The sequence below is a fragment of the Hippopotamus amphibius genome, chromosome 9 (assembly GCF_030028045.1).
Source record: "Hippopotamus amphibius kiboko isolate mHipAmp2 chromosome 9, mHipAmp2.hap2, whole genome shotgun sequence".
Classification (NCBI taxonomy): Eukaryota; Metazoa; Chordata; class Mammalia; order Artiodactyla; family Hippopotamidae; genus Hippopotamus; species Hippopotamus amphibius.
Genome location: NC_080194.1, coordinates 14,386,825 through 14,400,687, shown reverse-complemented (window position 1 = coordinate 14,400,687; position 13,863 = coordinate 14,386,825). Strand labels below are relative to the sequence as shown.

Here is a 13,863-nt window from a genome sequence, read left to right as displayed (position 1 = left end):
CCTGCCCGCCACCTCCACCGCGACCGTCGGCGGGTGCTCGCCCAGGGCCAGGTCGCTTCTGCCAGCATCGAAATGGCAGCGAGGAAGCGCAGCTCTAAGTTCCCCTTAAGAGGTTAAGCCTCAATCATTGTGTCCCTTCCCTAGGGACGGCTGGCGCTCTCGCCCAGTGGCGATGATTATGCGCCTAGAATTCGACCGCGAAGCATCTAATAGGAAAACATATGGTGTCAATTTGGATGCTCTGCGCCTCGCGCACACCCGGGAGCGAGCGGCACAAAGCCCTGCAGGCCGGCCCGCGACCCCGCGCGCCCCTCGGGGCCCGCCAGCCAGGCCGCAGCGGCAAACGCTCAGCGCCGGGCGCCCGGGCCAGCCTGCCCGAGAGCCTGCGGCTGGGGACCCAGTGCTGTAAGGGGAGAACCCCGCAGGCAAGAAGGGTGGACGGAAGCCTAAGCCTCGCCAAGGAGGGCTCCTACCGGGCCAAGTCCCAGGGCCTGGCAGGTTCTGCGCAACCAATCCGCCTTAAAGCTCGCCACCTTTGCGCCCTCTCCTGCGCTTCACGCTCACCAGCCGTGGAAGCACCAGGGGTCGGCTAGCGCTTCCAGGACGTATAGATCAGGCGCGAGGGACCCTCCCCAGTCTGCAGTTCGGCAAGGGAAGGTTTCTGGAAGGCTTGGGACTTCAGGCACTCCATACAGCTGAGCCCTCACACCGCGTCCAGACTCCGCATCTCAACCCGGGCCTAGTTTCGCTGGGCCTTCAGGCTCCCAGGCCCGGTTTCCAGATTCGTCCTGCCACATACTAGCTCCCACGGACCGAGTAGAAAAGTGGGCTGGGGGCCCAAGGGGCCTAGTCAGAGGGAGGATGGGAGGTGCAGGAGCCCGGGAATCAAAGACACAGCGGGCCGTAATGACCAGGACTCACACAGCAGCTACCAGAGCAGGGCTTCTCCAGCTCCTGGGCTCTATCCCCAGTCTTCCCAGACCCAGTAAACCTGCTCTCGCCGGCGCCCTGTAACAGTCCCATGGTTCCAGTGTACCACCTCCACCCCATCGCAGGCCTGGGTGCCCCACTCCACTGGCCTTCCAGGCCCCCAGCCAGGGTGAGGAGGGGAGGAGCTGCCCTTAGAGTGACTGGGGGAGGGGAGCCCCCCACCCCGCCCGGACGGTGGAGACATTCAGTCTTCTCTAAGCCCAAGGGGCCTCCTTCTCGCGCTACGACCCAGAAGCCTCCGCCCCGCCCTGCTCAGCCCAGCCCCCCTCTCCGGGGTCAGAGCCCGGGCAGGGGCGGGGAGGGGGTGTGAGTTACAGGATGGGGGGGGAGGGATGGGGTTTCTCTACCGCAGCTTCACAAACTCTTGCGGGGCTGTTTTGAAGGGCTCAGCCCCTGTTCTTCCAGGAGGGGGAACAGAGCAAACGCCCTCCCCTTTCAGGCTGCCGGGCGCGAAGAGTGGCGCAGCTGCCTCGAGTCCCGGGCCTCTCCCCTTGAGCTCTCGGCCTGGCCAGTGCGGACGCCCTGAGCCTCCGCGCCCTCCCCCCGACCCGCGCGCGGTCCGCGCCTCCCCAGCCCGAAGTCCAAAAAGACCAGAGGCACTTACTGTTCTGCATGCTGGCGCTGGCTGGGGGCCGCGGTATCCCACGGGGCTCGAATATGGGGCTCTGTTAGCAAGAATATAGGCATTAATTGTGGGCCGGCACCAGGTAGGCCTGCCTCCCTGCAGAGGGTGTCCTGAGGCCAGGACAGGAGAAAGTTCCCTCTTTAAGGAAATGATCCACTCATTCAGGTGGGGCAATCGGAAGGTCATCTAGCTCAGCCCTCCAGTGCATGCAAAATCCATCCTTTGGGCCACAAATACTCCAATATTCCCAATCTGTTTCCCCCAGATCTCTTAGTAGTTAACCCTTCAATCAGGAGGATCGATGACCCGATTTTGAATTTTTTCTTCCATCTGAACAACAATGAAGAAGCATTCTGACTCTTTCGGGTTTTGGAACCCAAAGCAGCCAGCATAGAACTTGCCTGAAATCTGGGATGTCTGTCCACTCTTACAATAAAAGGTCTCACACATCTGCGCGCCCCTAATTAAAGTCTTCCCCCTAAGACAAAACAGAAGGGGAGAAAGGTATGTCAAACTGTGGCTCAAAAGCATAGGCCATGGGCTCTCTGATCTACACACTCAGAAAGAAAAATAAAATGCATCTAGGGCTCAAACTGCCATAAATCCCTAAATCCCAGAGTTAGGCCCACATTTCCAGCAACCTGTCCTGCAGAAGTCCCCACGTTTTGGTAGTGGCTGCTCTGGCCTGGCTTGAGAGATTTGGAGAATCTGACAAGTTGGGGCTCCATTTTGCAAAAATATCAAGAACCAGGGAAAGGAAAAGGGGAGAATAAGAGAAAGAGCAGGGTTAGGAGCAGAGGCCAAGAGCTGGAGAGTGAGGATGGGGGTGGAGGCGCCGGAGCAATGGGGCTGGGGGACACTTACACCTGAAGTTTAGAGGCGAGGCAAAGGGGACCTCAGAACTTCAGGGTGCCCGAGCATGAAGGCTGGGGCCAATTGGGAGGGCTTCAGAGCCATTACTCCTTCCTTCAAGAATTTCACCACCCCAGTTGCCCCAAGCCCCCTAGAACCCAACTCTTTTGTTACCCCTTTATCCTTCACTCTCCCCCTCAAAGCTTCCAAGTCAGGCCCCCTCTCTACTCACTTCTCAGCTTCCCTGGAACTTTGAAAGTGGCAAGCCCAACTTTCTCCCCCCCACACCTCACTTATTGTGATTAACTTCTCTTTTGGTGTTTAGATCTTCCCCCCTTTTACTGTACTGTGACACACGCTGTCTATCTCGCCTCACTGCTTTAAAAAGTACGAACAGGAGGGGGTGAGCGTGGTCGACAAAGCCTACAGAGAGGGAACAATGGCTTCTATTCTCCGGCTCTCCCCAAACCCAAAGAGCAAAACCGAGTCTCCCTAACCAGCAACACAGCTTCCAACCAAAGGTACCAACAACCCACCAACTCACAAAGGGAACAGAGGGACACTTCTTGCTTTGTAAGTCCTGACCCAGTGCTAGTCCCCCAAGGTTACCACCTCCTCCACCAACCCCCTCCCTGCCTTCCCTTAAGAAGAAGGTTCTGGGCCGGGGAGAAAATAGAAAAGTAATTTCTTGTTATAAATATCTGGAGGTAATTGTGTTACTGGTGTGAGTTGTTAGGGGCTGTAAAAAGATACAACGGCACCGTGGGGAGCTCAATTGGGAAGAATGAGTTACAATAAAGAACCCATTCAAAAGGTTTGCAGAAAAAAAAAAAGTAAAATAATGAAATAGTCACAGCATCATTTTCCCTGTTAAAAAAAAAACTAAAATATTCATCTTTTTTCCTGTTTTGCCTATTATGATTCTTAATTTTGCCTACCTGCAAGCAAAGAATTCCAAGAAACACATTTTTTTTTTCTCGTCAAGAACGTTCATGGTCTAATTTATTAACTAGCTGGGAGACAGCTTAAATCCATAAAAATAAACCTAAGAGGAGGACTTTACCCAAGCTTCCCGAGGCAGTTTGGTAAATATTGGCGAAGACAGAGGGCTACCTGGTTACCCCTAGGTGGGTTGGCTCCCAAAGCCTCCCTCAGGTTTCTCGATCCCCAAGACCAAGTCAAGCCAAGGACAGGCAGAAAACCCAACTTTGTGCAGAATGCCCAACCCCCCCAACCCAAAGTGGGATTCTGAAACTGCAGATAGCAGCTGCAGTTGGGGGACAGGGGGACTGGAATTCCCCTAGGAGGGAAAAACTTCCTAAACCCATACTGTAACCCACACTGTACTCAGCCACAACCCCATCCATCCCAGCCGGTACCTTCTTGGAGCCATTTTTTAAAAATCACTAGCTGATTCTAGAGAGGCCTAGCCGATTAATTTTCCAAGCAGCTAGGAAGGTGGAAGCATTTCAAATCCCGGTTCTGCTCCTTTCCCACACGCCTCTCAACTAAGAAGCTATCTCATTACTTAAGTAATCGTTAACACTTCGTGCAAAAGCAACCCGGGAAGCCGGGCATCCAACACCCGGAAGCAGTCGCGCGCGGAGAGACTAGACTCCCCCCACCTCAGCTGCAGCCAAAGCCCCCCAGCTCAGCCCAGGGCTTCCTGTGGCACCAGCCGGGTCAGAGACCCACTCTGGAAAGGAAGGAGTCTCCAAACGCCTTGGAGTCGCCCTGTCTTGGTCCACTAGGCCACTGCCTCCCTACCCCTGACCCAAGCCTCAGCTTTTAACGCTGCTGTTGTTTTAATTACTTAATTCTCAAAATTCATCTCCAAACTTCTTAGCTGGGGTGAAGGGGAGAGCTCACTTTCGGCTCTCCCGGCTCCCAGCCAAAGGGTAATTACCAATTAAGATGACAAAGTTTTACTCTCTAGGGCCAAATAAGATAACAACTCATCAAATTGCCTTCAGACACTTGCAAAGGTCACCGACTATAAAAAATGTAATGTCAGCGGCAACAACTATTATTTCTCCTCCGTAAACTCGCCAGGCTTTCAAGCTCTTTGCTTTTCATTTCATTTTCTGCTCCCACCCCCTCCTCCAATCTTCCCAAGTTCGAGTTAAACGTCCAATATGGCTTAGGGAGTTTCGGATCATATGAGAAAAAAAGAAACCACCGTTCACTTTGTTTTTAAACTTTCTAGAAATCACTCATGACTGGAGGGCCGGGTTTTAGCACTCAAAAAAGAAAGCATTTCCACTTGAAATTCAACTCCATTTTCCTCCAATTACACTTGCTAAAATTCAGGGCTATTATGGTGCAGGGAGACTGAGAAAATCTGCACAAGGAAAGAGGCAACAACTTTATGAACTTTGAAAAGACACTTTTCTTCCTGGGGTCTTAGAATCGAAAAGCTCTCAAATTACTCAGACTAATTAGCTGGGAGAGGATGTGATCAGACGAAGGGGAAAGCCAATGCTTTCATATTGATTTTTCTAAAGGCCTCACAAAGGAAAAAAAATCAGAAGCTTTGGATTAAAAAAAAAAAAATCCACCTTTCCACCTCGAAACTTGTTGAAATGGCAACAGCGGGTGCAGCTTTGTCAGAGGAAGGCAAGGAAAACTACCCACCGAGCGCTGGGAGCCGGAGGACGGGGAGGACCCCGACTTTCGCAGGGCGAGGGCGAAGGTTGGGGAAAGCCTGGGGCCAGGCAGTTTTCAAGTTCCGAGCTCTGCGCTCAAGTTGGGGGCCAGAGCCTGGGGGCTTGATGGAAGCTGACAATCCTCCCGCTGGGCTCTGAGCTCCCTCGGAGCGCGCGTTCGGCCGCCTCGGCCTGGCAGCTTCCTTCCCGGCTCCCGCTCCTTCCCTCTTTCTCTCCGCCACCGGCGTGGGGTTGCCGTGCCGACTGACGGCTCGGGCTGGCGGCAGGCGCCGTGGCCCTCGGCGGTCGAGCGCCAGCGGATCCCTCGGTGCCTGGGAGAGCGCCGCACAAAGCCGGAGGGCGGGCGGTGGCGCGGCGCGGCGCGGCGGCTTCCTCGGCGCTCCCTCTGCGCGCGGCTCTCTGCGCGCTCGCTGGGCCTGCGGCTGGACAAAGCGGCCGGAGGCGGCCGGTCTCTGCAGCCGTTCCCGGGCCTGCGGCACCGCAGAGCCTCTTCGTCCTCTCCTGCCGATCGGGAGCATTGGGCGACGCTGTGGCCGGGAGCCGCGGCGGCTGCGGCGCCCGGAGCCTCGGTGCTTGCCGCGAGCCCAACCCGCGCTGGCGCTGGGGTTGAGCCGGCCGGCCGCCCCGAGCCTTGCGCCGCTCCCGCTCGCCCTGCGACGCGGACTTTCGCTGGAAGTAGAAAGTTTGGGCTCCTGCGTGGAAACTTCTCCAGTCCAACTCTCCCGGCGCAGCAGTGGGGGAGGGGACCGGCGAGAGGGAGGAAGGAAGGGGGGAGGAAGGGGGAGACCTGCCTGAATATTGCAATAAAAATGAAGCGAGAAGAAAGAAGCGGACTCACCTTTCTGAGGCATCCTCTCTCGTCAAAGCTCCTGTCAAGAGTTTTGTTTGGTTGGGTTTTGTTTTTCTGTTTTTTGTTTTTTTTTTTTTCTGTTGTTGTTGCTTAAAGACCACAACGGTTTGAAATGACGGTGTTTTAAAGGAGTTGCTGGCGAGAGTTTTCTCCACGGACGCTGCTGGTTTGGTGTGTGAGAGCAATTCTCAGATCCCTGGGAAGGAGACAGAGATTGACAATAAAATGGGCTGTCAGCGGCTGGAGAGTGAGAGATAAAGAGTGTGGGTGAGGGAAGTGGCTGCAGCCAGCACACCTATGCTGATTGGTGATGGCTCAAGTGTGTTAATGTGTGTGTGCCGGCGCCCGGCCTCGCCTCCACCGCTCCTCACTGGCCCATTAGCGAAGCCTGACCTCTGTCATCATCCTCCAGCAAAACACTTCCTCCTGCGCCTGAACCAGAGCGGGAAATGAGGCCGAGCCACGGTTCGCTTTTCAAACCCACTAATCACTCCGCAACATGCAAATGCACCGATCGCTCCCACACAAAATATTGCTTTATGCAAAGCAGCGCTGGGGCCTCGCGCCAGCCGATTGGATGCTCCCTTTCCCCGCCTGGTGCAATTGGTCCGTTTGTTTGAATATGAATACACTTGTTTTCGGCCCCGCCGGTGTGTCCCGGCTGCTCTCCCCGGCGCTGGGCCCCCGCGCCTGGGTTCTGGGGCTGAAGCTCGCGACATCTCTAGGCTCGGAGTGCTCCGGAGATCAGCACGGCCCGCACTGTGGCCGCGAAGTTGAGGGGTCGAGTGAAGGCCGCTGAACTGCGGGGCGCGCCCCCCCCACACCCTTAAGCTGGGCGCGGGACTCTCGGCTCATGGATGGAGCAAGTTTCTGTAGCTCTGCGCATCCCCTTCTTGCCAACTCCAGCGCAGCATGGCCTGCTGCCCCGCCTCCGCCCGCCCCCCCCCCCCCGCCCCTACCCCATCTCCGCCCGGGTGCTGGGACGCGGAATACAGCAGTGGCCGCGCCCTAGCCCACCTGGCCGCCGACAAGAAGAAGGGGGAAAGGGCGTGAGCGTCACTGGGTCCTGGCAGCCACACTCCCGTGGAGGCCGAGGCGAAGCTTAGGCCGAGAGGAGGCCGCCCGGCTGGGAACTTGGCGAGGCCGGGCGGCCTTCCCAGTCCAGGCCTCCCGGGCCTGCGCGTTCCCCCACCCTCGCTCCCCCGGCCCTTTCTTCTGTTCTTTCTTCTTTCGGAAGGCGCGGTGCGCAGTGGAGCGGAGGCACAGCCGGGGCTGGAGAGGCCCGAGCAAACACGCCACTTACTTTGTGTACAGAGGGTTCTTGTGAAAAGCCTGAAGAGTCCTCACCAAACACTCACCAACTTCTCCCACGTGCCATTTGTTGACTAAGTGCGGCTGCTTTTGCACGCGCCCGAGAGGAGGGGACGCGAGGGGGAGATAAGAAGGGGGGGCGGGTGGAGGCCTGGAGTAGAGGGAGACGACCAGTGCTGGGAGTGTGTGTGTGTGTGTGTGTGTGTGTGTGTGCGCGCGCACGCGCGCGTCCATACGCGCGGTCGCCAGAGATGTCGGTGTGTCAGCGTGTATCCATGTGTGCCACCCGTTATCTTGTGTGGTGTGTGAGTCTCTCCACACCAAGATTCCCTCTCCTGGGTCTTCTCAGTCCACGAAGGCAACTCCCCTTCAGCTGTTGCCAGAAAACCAGAGAGGAAAGTAAGTAAATGGCTTTTCTCTTCTGACCACACACCAGAAGTCCATTTGTTGAATGCCGGACGATTAGGACACACCTCAGTACACTCCAAAGGCTCCCCTCGGTGCCCGCAGTTAAGGTGACAGGGGAGGGAGCGGCTGCCTAGTCCTACAAAATGCCGAGCTCTCTCGGAGTCTGCAGGCCGTGAGGCAAGGAAAGGGTAAGGTTTGGGATGGGGCACACACCCCAGGATCCGGCAAAGGAGAATGGAGTTGGAAGAGCTGAGGCAGGAAGGCTGAGAGGAAGCCACCACCGGGTATTCTTGACTCCTTTTGACTTGTGAAAAGTGCTGAAAGTCAAAGCTCATCAGTAAAGTCTGTGCAACCTGAACTCACCGATGACCCGCGGCGTGGCGGCTGCCCCTGGGAGCTGGGACCACGAGGACGCTTCGGGCTGCCTTGGGCCGCCGCCCGGCCTAGCGTGGGTCTCACGCTCTCCTCCCCAATCCAGACCCACTAACGCCGCACCCAAGGAGCTCCGGGGTGAGCGGAGGCCTCCCCTGTCCGGGCCAGGGTTGGGGTAGCACAACCTGATCATCCTCTCGGCCTAAGGAAGACCCTTCCCGCGGCCCAGGAGCACTCAGCGCCGGGAGAAAACCCAGACCAAAGAGACTAAGGAGGCGGTGCCCGGCGCCCGAGTCGGCAACCTCCTGTGCGAGACTTCGTAGGACCGCGACTTTCAGAGGATCCCAGGCAGTGAAGCAGCGGGCCCATCCCAGACCAGCGAGAGCCTGCGTTCTTTTCTTCTCCCCCTTTTACTTCTCGACAATCATTAAAGAAGCTCGAACTCAAGTCCACTGAGCATAAGCGGGGGTGGGGGTGAGGGATCCCACAGACTGTCCGAACTGGAGGCGAATATCATTTTTACAACCTCTCAATTAGCGACCGAGTGGATTAGCACCTTCTTAAGCCTTGCCTCGGAGAGAAGCAGCCGTAATCTTGTTGCTATTTCCCCCCAGGGCACTGGCTCTTTGAATCAGCTCCTTCTCCCACCCACCCCCAACCCCCACCTCACCTCGGAGAAAAGTTTTAACAACAAAAAATCATAAGAGGCGAGGAGAGGGAGTGAATGCCACTGACGTCATTGGGTGAAGGTGGGGGCTCAGAGAAGGACTCTTGGAAACCCCTCTGCACAAACGAGACACAAAAAGGACTTGGCAGCTTCCAATGTGTCAATATTTGGGGGGTGGGGGAGCTCAGCCCGGAGGGAGGCAGAGTTTTCAAAGTTTAAGGAGAGCGGGATGGAGAGCGAGATTTCCTGTTCTCTCTGAGCTAATCTCAAGGAGGGTGGGAGTGCCGTTCCACCTCGTGGGTCGCCTCGCGCCCTCTGCCAAGTACCTGTTTCTGGAGGCCACGCGGCAGGCTGGGGGACTGGGACCGAGGTGCAGCGCACCAGGGCCAGAGGTGTGCGCAAAATTGAGATCATTCGCAGGTCGCCATTTTAATTGCGGCTTCCGACACTACCGAGGCTGCCCTCCGGTTGGGGGGGGGGGGGGTCGCGCCTTCCGTTTCTTTCTCGCCCTTTCCCGCCTCTCCTCAGGTCCACCCCCCCTCTCGTCCCCCCGCCCCTTGGCGCCCGAGGAGGACTTCTCTCCGGCCTGTTCCCGCAGGGGCTGCCCGGGGTCATCCCACCCGGAAGGGGGAGGCAGTCTTTGCCGAAGGAGTCACGCTGGGAGATCGCCGCTCGCCCAGGAGTGCTCGGAGCCTCTGGCCAGTATTGGTGCCTAGTGTGAGGTAGGGCAGCATCTCACCCCCAGCGATCCCTGGCATTCGCCCGTGCCCACTCTCCAGGTTTCCCGCCCGGAGGCGGCCTCTGGCAAGGCAAAGACATGCTCAGCTCTTGGGGGATGTACGTTGGGCTCCCGGCTTTGGAACCAAGAGACCTTCACCTGGCATTGTGACACCTCTGAACTGCAGCTTTGCACCGCCATGCAGAGGAGCGGTGCTGGCGTGCTGGGAAGGGTGGAGACGAGCTTTTCTTTTAAGGAGGAAAGTCTCCGCAAACACCTGCGTCACTTTGCAGAGCCTCAAGCGGCTCTCTCTGCTGGCCCTGCGAAGGTGGGTCCCCTGGATAGTGGAGGTGAGGAAACGGGTCAAACGAGCACCAGAGGCAAAGGCGCCTATCCCTGCTGCCCAGGTCCGGGTGCCTCCTCCACTCCGGGCCTTTCTCCCTCTCTTTCCTCCAGCAGTCTGTGGGTTTCCAGCTCACCCGACAGCCTCGCCGAGCCCAGAGCCACAGGGAAGCCGAGGACAGCCGGGAGCCGGCCGGGTGATGCCTCCAGGCTGCGGCCACGCTAGGCTGAGGAAAGCCGCGGTGCCCTCGCCTTTCCTCGCCTCCTGCCAAATGGCAAGTGTGTCACGGCGCTCTCTGGGTTCGCGTCTCTTCCATTCATATTAGGTGGCAAGCGTCTCTTTCTCTTTCCTCCCTCCCCCCCCCCAAATACTTTTTAAAAAACATTGTCCAACTGTGTCTCTCAGCAAAGAGATCCCTGAAGCCCAGCAGGTCGGACTCTCAAGCCTTTGCTTCCCAGATCCTATATGCTGTTATCCACATAGGAATCAGGTTTAAAACTCTTGATGGTGTAGGACACTTGCAAGTAACAGCACTCTCCAATTTTTGCAAATATGGTTCCTAGGAAAGTTTACTTTACATTTCATCATCCAGGACAGCTCTCCATATCTCATTTCCCTGTAACCTCTGCCCTCAAGAGGCAAGAGTTCAGCTTCAAATGAAAAGCACGGCAAGACCACCTCAGTCCTTTCTCCCTGGAGATCCCCTCTCTAAACAGCTGCCTGTTTTAAAGGCCAGAAACCGAGTCCTGCAATTTGTCCTGGATTGGAGCAGGGAACACGCGGGCTGGGAACTGGGGGCCTTGCGGCAGGGGAAGGAGGAGGGAGCAAATGTCATGGCTGGCTCGCTGAAGCAGCCAGGGAACTGGAGCTAAGTGTATCCTGACGGGCTTTTAAAATGACATTGATTGGGACAAGCTGTTCCCCACCCCAGTAAGAGTTAATCTGCCTGTTAATCAAGGCACCAAGGGGCTCAATGCGAGTTTTATTAGCGATTGGAGAACAGAGGCGACAGCGAGGGATCAAAAGCCGGCATCCACAGATATTTGTCAGCCCGGTCACCAAAAAGGAAAAAATAAATCAAAAGTATTACCAATTAGAAAACAATTCGACGCTTTTCATCACTTCCTAACTCAGTCTCACAGATGATGACTTACAAACCAGACTAACGGGGAAAACCCCGGGAACAGCCAGGAGCGAGAGATGTGGGGAGTGGGGGGGGGAGCTGCGGGTTGGTTCCGCGGAGTTTGGCAGGCGTGAGTTTAAGAATCCTCAGCCTGGGGCCCTGAAGCCTCAGATCCATTCCTCCCGAGAGGGGAGAGAACGATAAATAAAACAAGTAGCACCACCGATATCGACATCCATCCCTCCGGGTCAGCTCCCCACTGCTCTGGCCGGGCTCCTGCGCCGGGTGGCCTCTGGTCCCCGCGCGCCGCAGCGGGGCGGGCCGGAAAGTTGGCTCAGCTAGAGGGACTCTCCTTCCGTCTCTCCCGCGCTGCCCCCTTCCGCCCGGAGGGGCATTCGGCTTTCCTTTCAAATTCTAAAATAAATAAATAAACGTCCAGGCCCTGGGGAAATTTGAACAGTAACTCATTCAATAATCCAAATTATATGAGAGGGTCTGAGAAAGAAGAAAAAAAAAAAAAAAACCCAGCCCTATACGCCCTCCGATCCAGGAAGGCATGGGATTCAGAAGGCCACAGAGGAGGTCCCCGGCTCGCCTTGGGCGCCGGGCGAGGACTCTGGTCAGAGGTAATTATGTCACTGCGTTTTCTCGCCGTGACAGCCGAATAAACACAATCTCCAATAAACATCTCTAATGAGGGAGGAGGCCCGAGGATGGCTGGGTTTGATTTATGACTGAAGGAGAACGTCCACTTCCCACTGCGAAGCAGGCAACCTGCTCGCCGCCCAGCTCTGGAGAAAGGAACCGCGGAGAAGAGGACCCACGCGCAGGTAAGTTGCGCAGCCGCGTGGCCATTGCTCTCCTTCCCCCGCTTTCCTGGCAAGGTGGGCAGGGGTGGCCACTGCTCGGAGTTGGGCAGTGGTCCTGAGCACCTGCCCCAGGTGCCTGAGATTCAAATGTCCTCCGAATGTGCCCCCAGAAGGTTTAGAGAAGGGGCTCCAGGAGCACGAGTGGGAGTGTGGGGCGAGCCTGGGCCTGACCTAGAGGCCTCTCCAACCTCTCAGGCAGGTGTTCCCGTGCCCTGCGTAAGCCTTCCTGGCGTCTCCGGCTGCTTGGGGCTGGACTCCCAGAACTTTCGCCCAGTGGAACCGCGAGGTAGTTTGGGGTCGTCTCTTCCCTGACCCACTTTGGAGAAACTCCTGGCGCCTGGCTTCGGTCGTAAAGGGACATGAGAGTAGCTGGACACTGCTCTCCCCCGCACTCAGAGGCCCGACTACCTTGGCGCCCACAAGCTTCCCACCGAGGCAGCGAGCGCAGCGCCCGCAGTAACCCGAGCCTGCGTTCTAGCTCAGTGAGAATCGCTAATTATTAGGTCTTCCGAAGTGAAGCTCAAATCACACGCTGTGTGCTTTGCGCGCTGCCCAGCTCTGCGGGCAGCATTCTTTCGTCCTCCTCTCCTTTCTGAGAAATGAACTCCTATCTCTAAGACTTTGTTTCAGTGCAACCATCTACACTTTGCAACCGCGGGAAACTTTTGCTGCACTTCGCCCGACCCGCGGTGGGGCGTTTCTACGCGCTCCAGGCTCGGGTGGGGACCTCTGCACGCGTGAATGTCGCGAACTGCTAGTCGGTGGAGTTCCGGGTGCAAACTGCATCACCCCCCGCCCCGCATTTCTCACGATCAAAAGAGGCTTCTGCAGACAGTGGCAGCTGATCCCTGTCTCCCTCTCTCCATCCCCCTCTCACGCCCCTAGCTCAGCACCCAACTGGAAGTCCACTCAGGAGACTGGAACATTTTGCCACTTTTGCAGAAAAGCACGCTCGGCAAAGACAAGACCCCCCCCCCCCCCGCCCCTTATTCTGCCCTCAGTAACTCCCCTCCATCTTTGTCTCTTTTTAAAAGCAAAAATCAAGCCCCTGGGCTACTTGGGCCGGCTTGGTTTGGGGACGCCCGTCGAGAGCAGCGGAGAGGCGGCGCGAGTCCCGAGCCAGGCCGGGGCCGGAGCCCGGGCGGTTACCTGGGAGCGGAGGGCGGGGAGGCAGGTGAGCTTGGCTGCGCTGGTTCCCACACTTCTCGCCGCCGCTCGGCAGGGGAAGTGGCAGATCTGACAGCCGCGTTCTACAAGAGGACCTGCCCCAGAGTTTAAATGTCAATGATAAGAAAAGAGGGTGCTCAGGCAGGCGCTAACTTTCCTTAATATCCATGCCAGCGAGGTCCTCATTGGCTGCCCGACCCGCGTGACGTCACGGCGGCCAGAGTTGGGCTCAGCTCCGCGCAGACTAGCGCTCGCGCCGGGCGGGAGCCTCCCCTCCCCATCCTGAGTCCGGCCAGCTCCGTGCCCTGCCACGGCCTTCTTGGGCCCGGCCCTTGGCTGCCCACGCCCAACGCGTCGTGGTCCGCCCCGCCCTCCTTTAGGCAGTAGAATCAACCCCAAGGAAACTAGTCTTCCTGAGTGAGCTCTTCCTCCCCGCCTGGCACTCGAGTCCCTTTTCCTAGGCTGGGCAGCCGCCTTTCCGGGTGCCCACCCGATCCCCTCTTCAGATCCTCCGAGGAAGTCACTTCATCAGAGGGGCCGGAGGTAGCGCTGGGTTGAGAGGGAGACTTGGCAGGAATCGTTTTCAGGAGGAGTTCGAGGAGCAATGGGTACCCCAACCTGGCCATCGCGCCTGCAAGTCACCAGCTGGGTATAGACGCGGGCTCGGGAAGAGGACGGACAATCCCTTCCCTCAGGCTAAGCCAAAGTCCTCCTCAGGCCCGCTGGGTTCTCAGGAGGAGAGTCCGAAACGGCACCTGCCGCGGGATCCCCTCACCTCCTTGGGTTCCAGTCACGTAGAAAATGTAGGTGATTTTATTAATCTTTGACTTGGGTGTTAACTGTTGACTTTGTGGCCTAGAGGGAGAAAACAGGAAAGTCCCAGATTCTGAAGTCTAGATTCC

The 13,863-nt window shown here is 57.3% G+C and overlaps 1 protein-coding gene across 4 annotated transcripts in view; it reads right to left on the bottom strand.

The window, feature by feature from the left end:
• The window catches only part of PAX6 (paired box 6), a 28,956-nt gene extending 15,873 nt beyond the window's left edge, over positions 1–13,083 (bottom strand). The window contains exons 1-4 of one of the 4 annotated variants that reach the window (XM_057748630.1): positions 12,944–13,083; positions 5,972–6,179; positions 2,017–2,093; positions 1,595–1,655 (exon numbers count right to left, since the gene is read on the bottom strand). In XM_057748630.1, the coding sequence (XP_057604613.1) occupies positions 1,595–1,604 (10 nt within the window). In that variant the 5' untranslated portion in view covers positions 1,605–1,655; positions 2,017–2,093; positions 5,972–6,179; positions 12,944–13,083. Of the gene's footprint in view, positions 1–1,594; positions 1,656–2,016; positions 2,094–5,971; positions 6,426–12,943 lie in introns of those variants that run through there. The other 3 variants (XM_057748629.1, XM_057748628.1, XM_057748627.1) reach the window with 3 other exon arrangements.
• Positions 13,084–13,863: the final 780 nt, after the last annotated feature.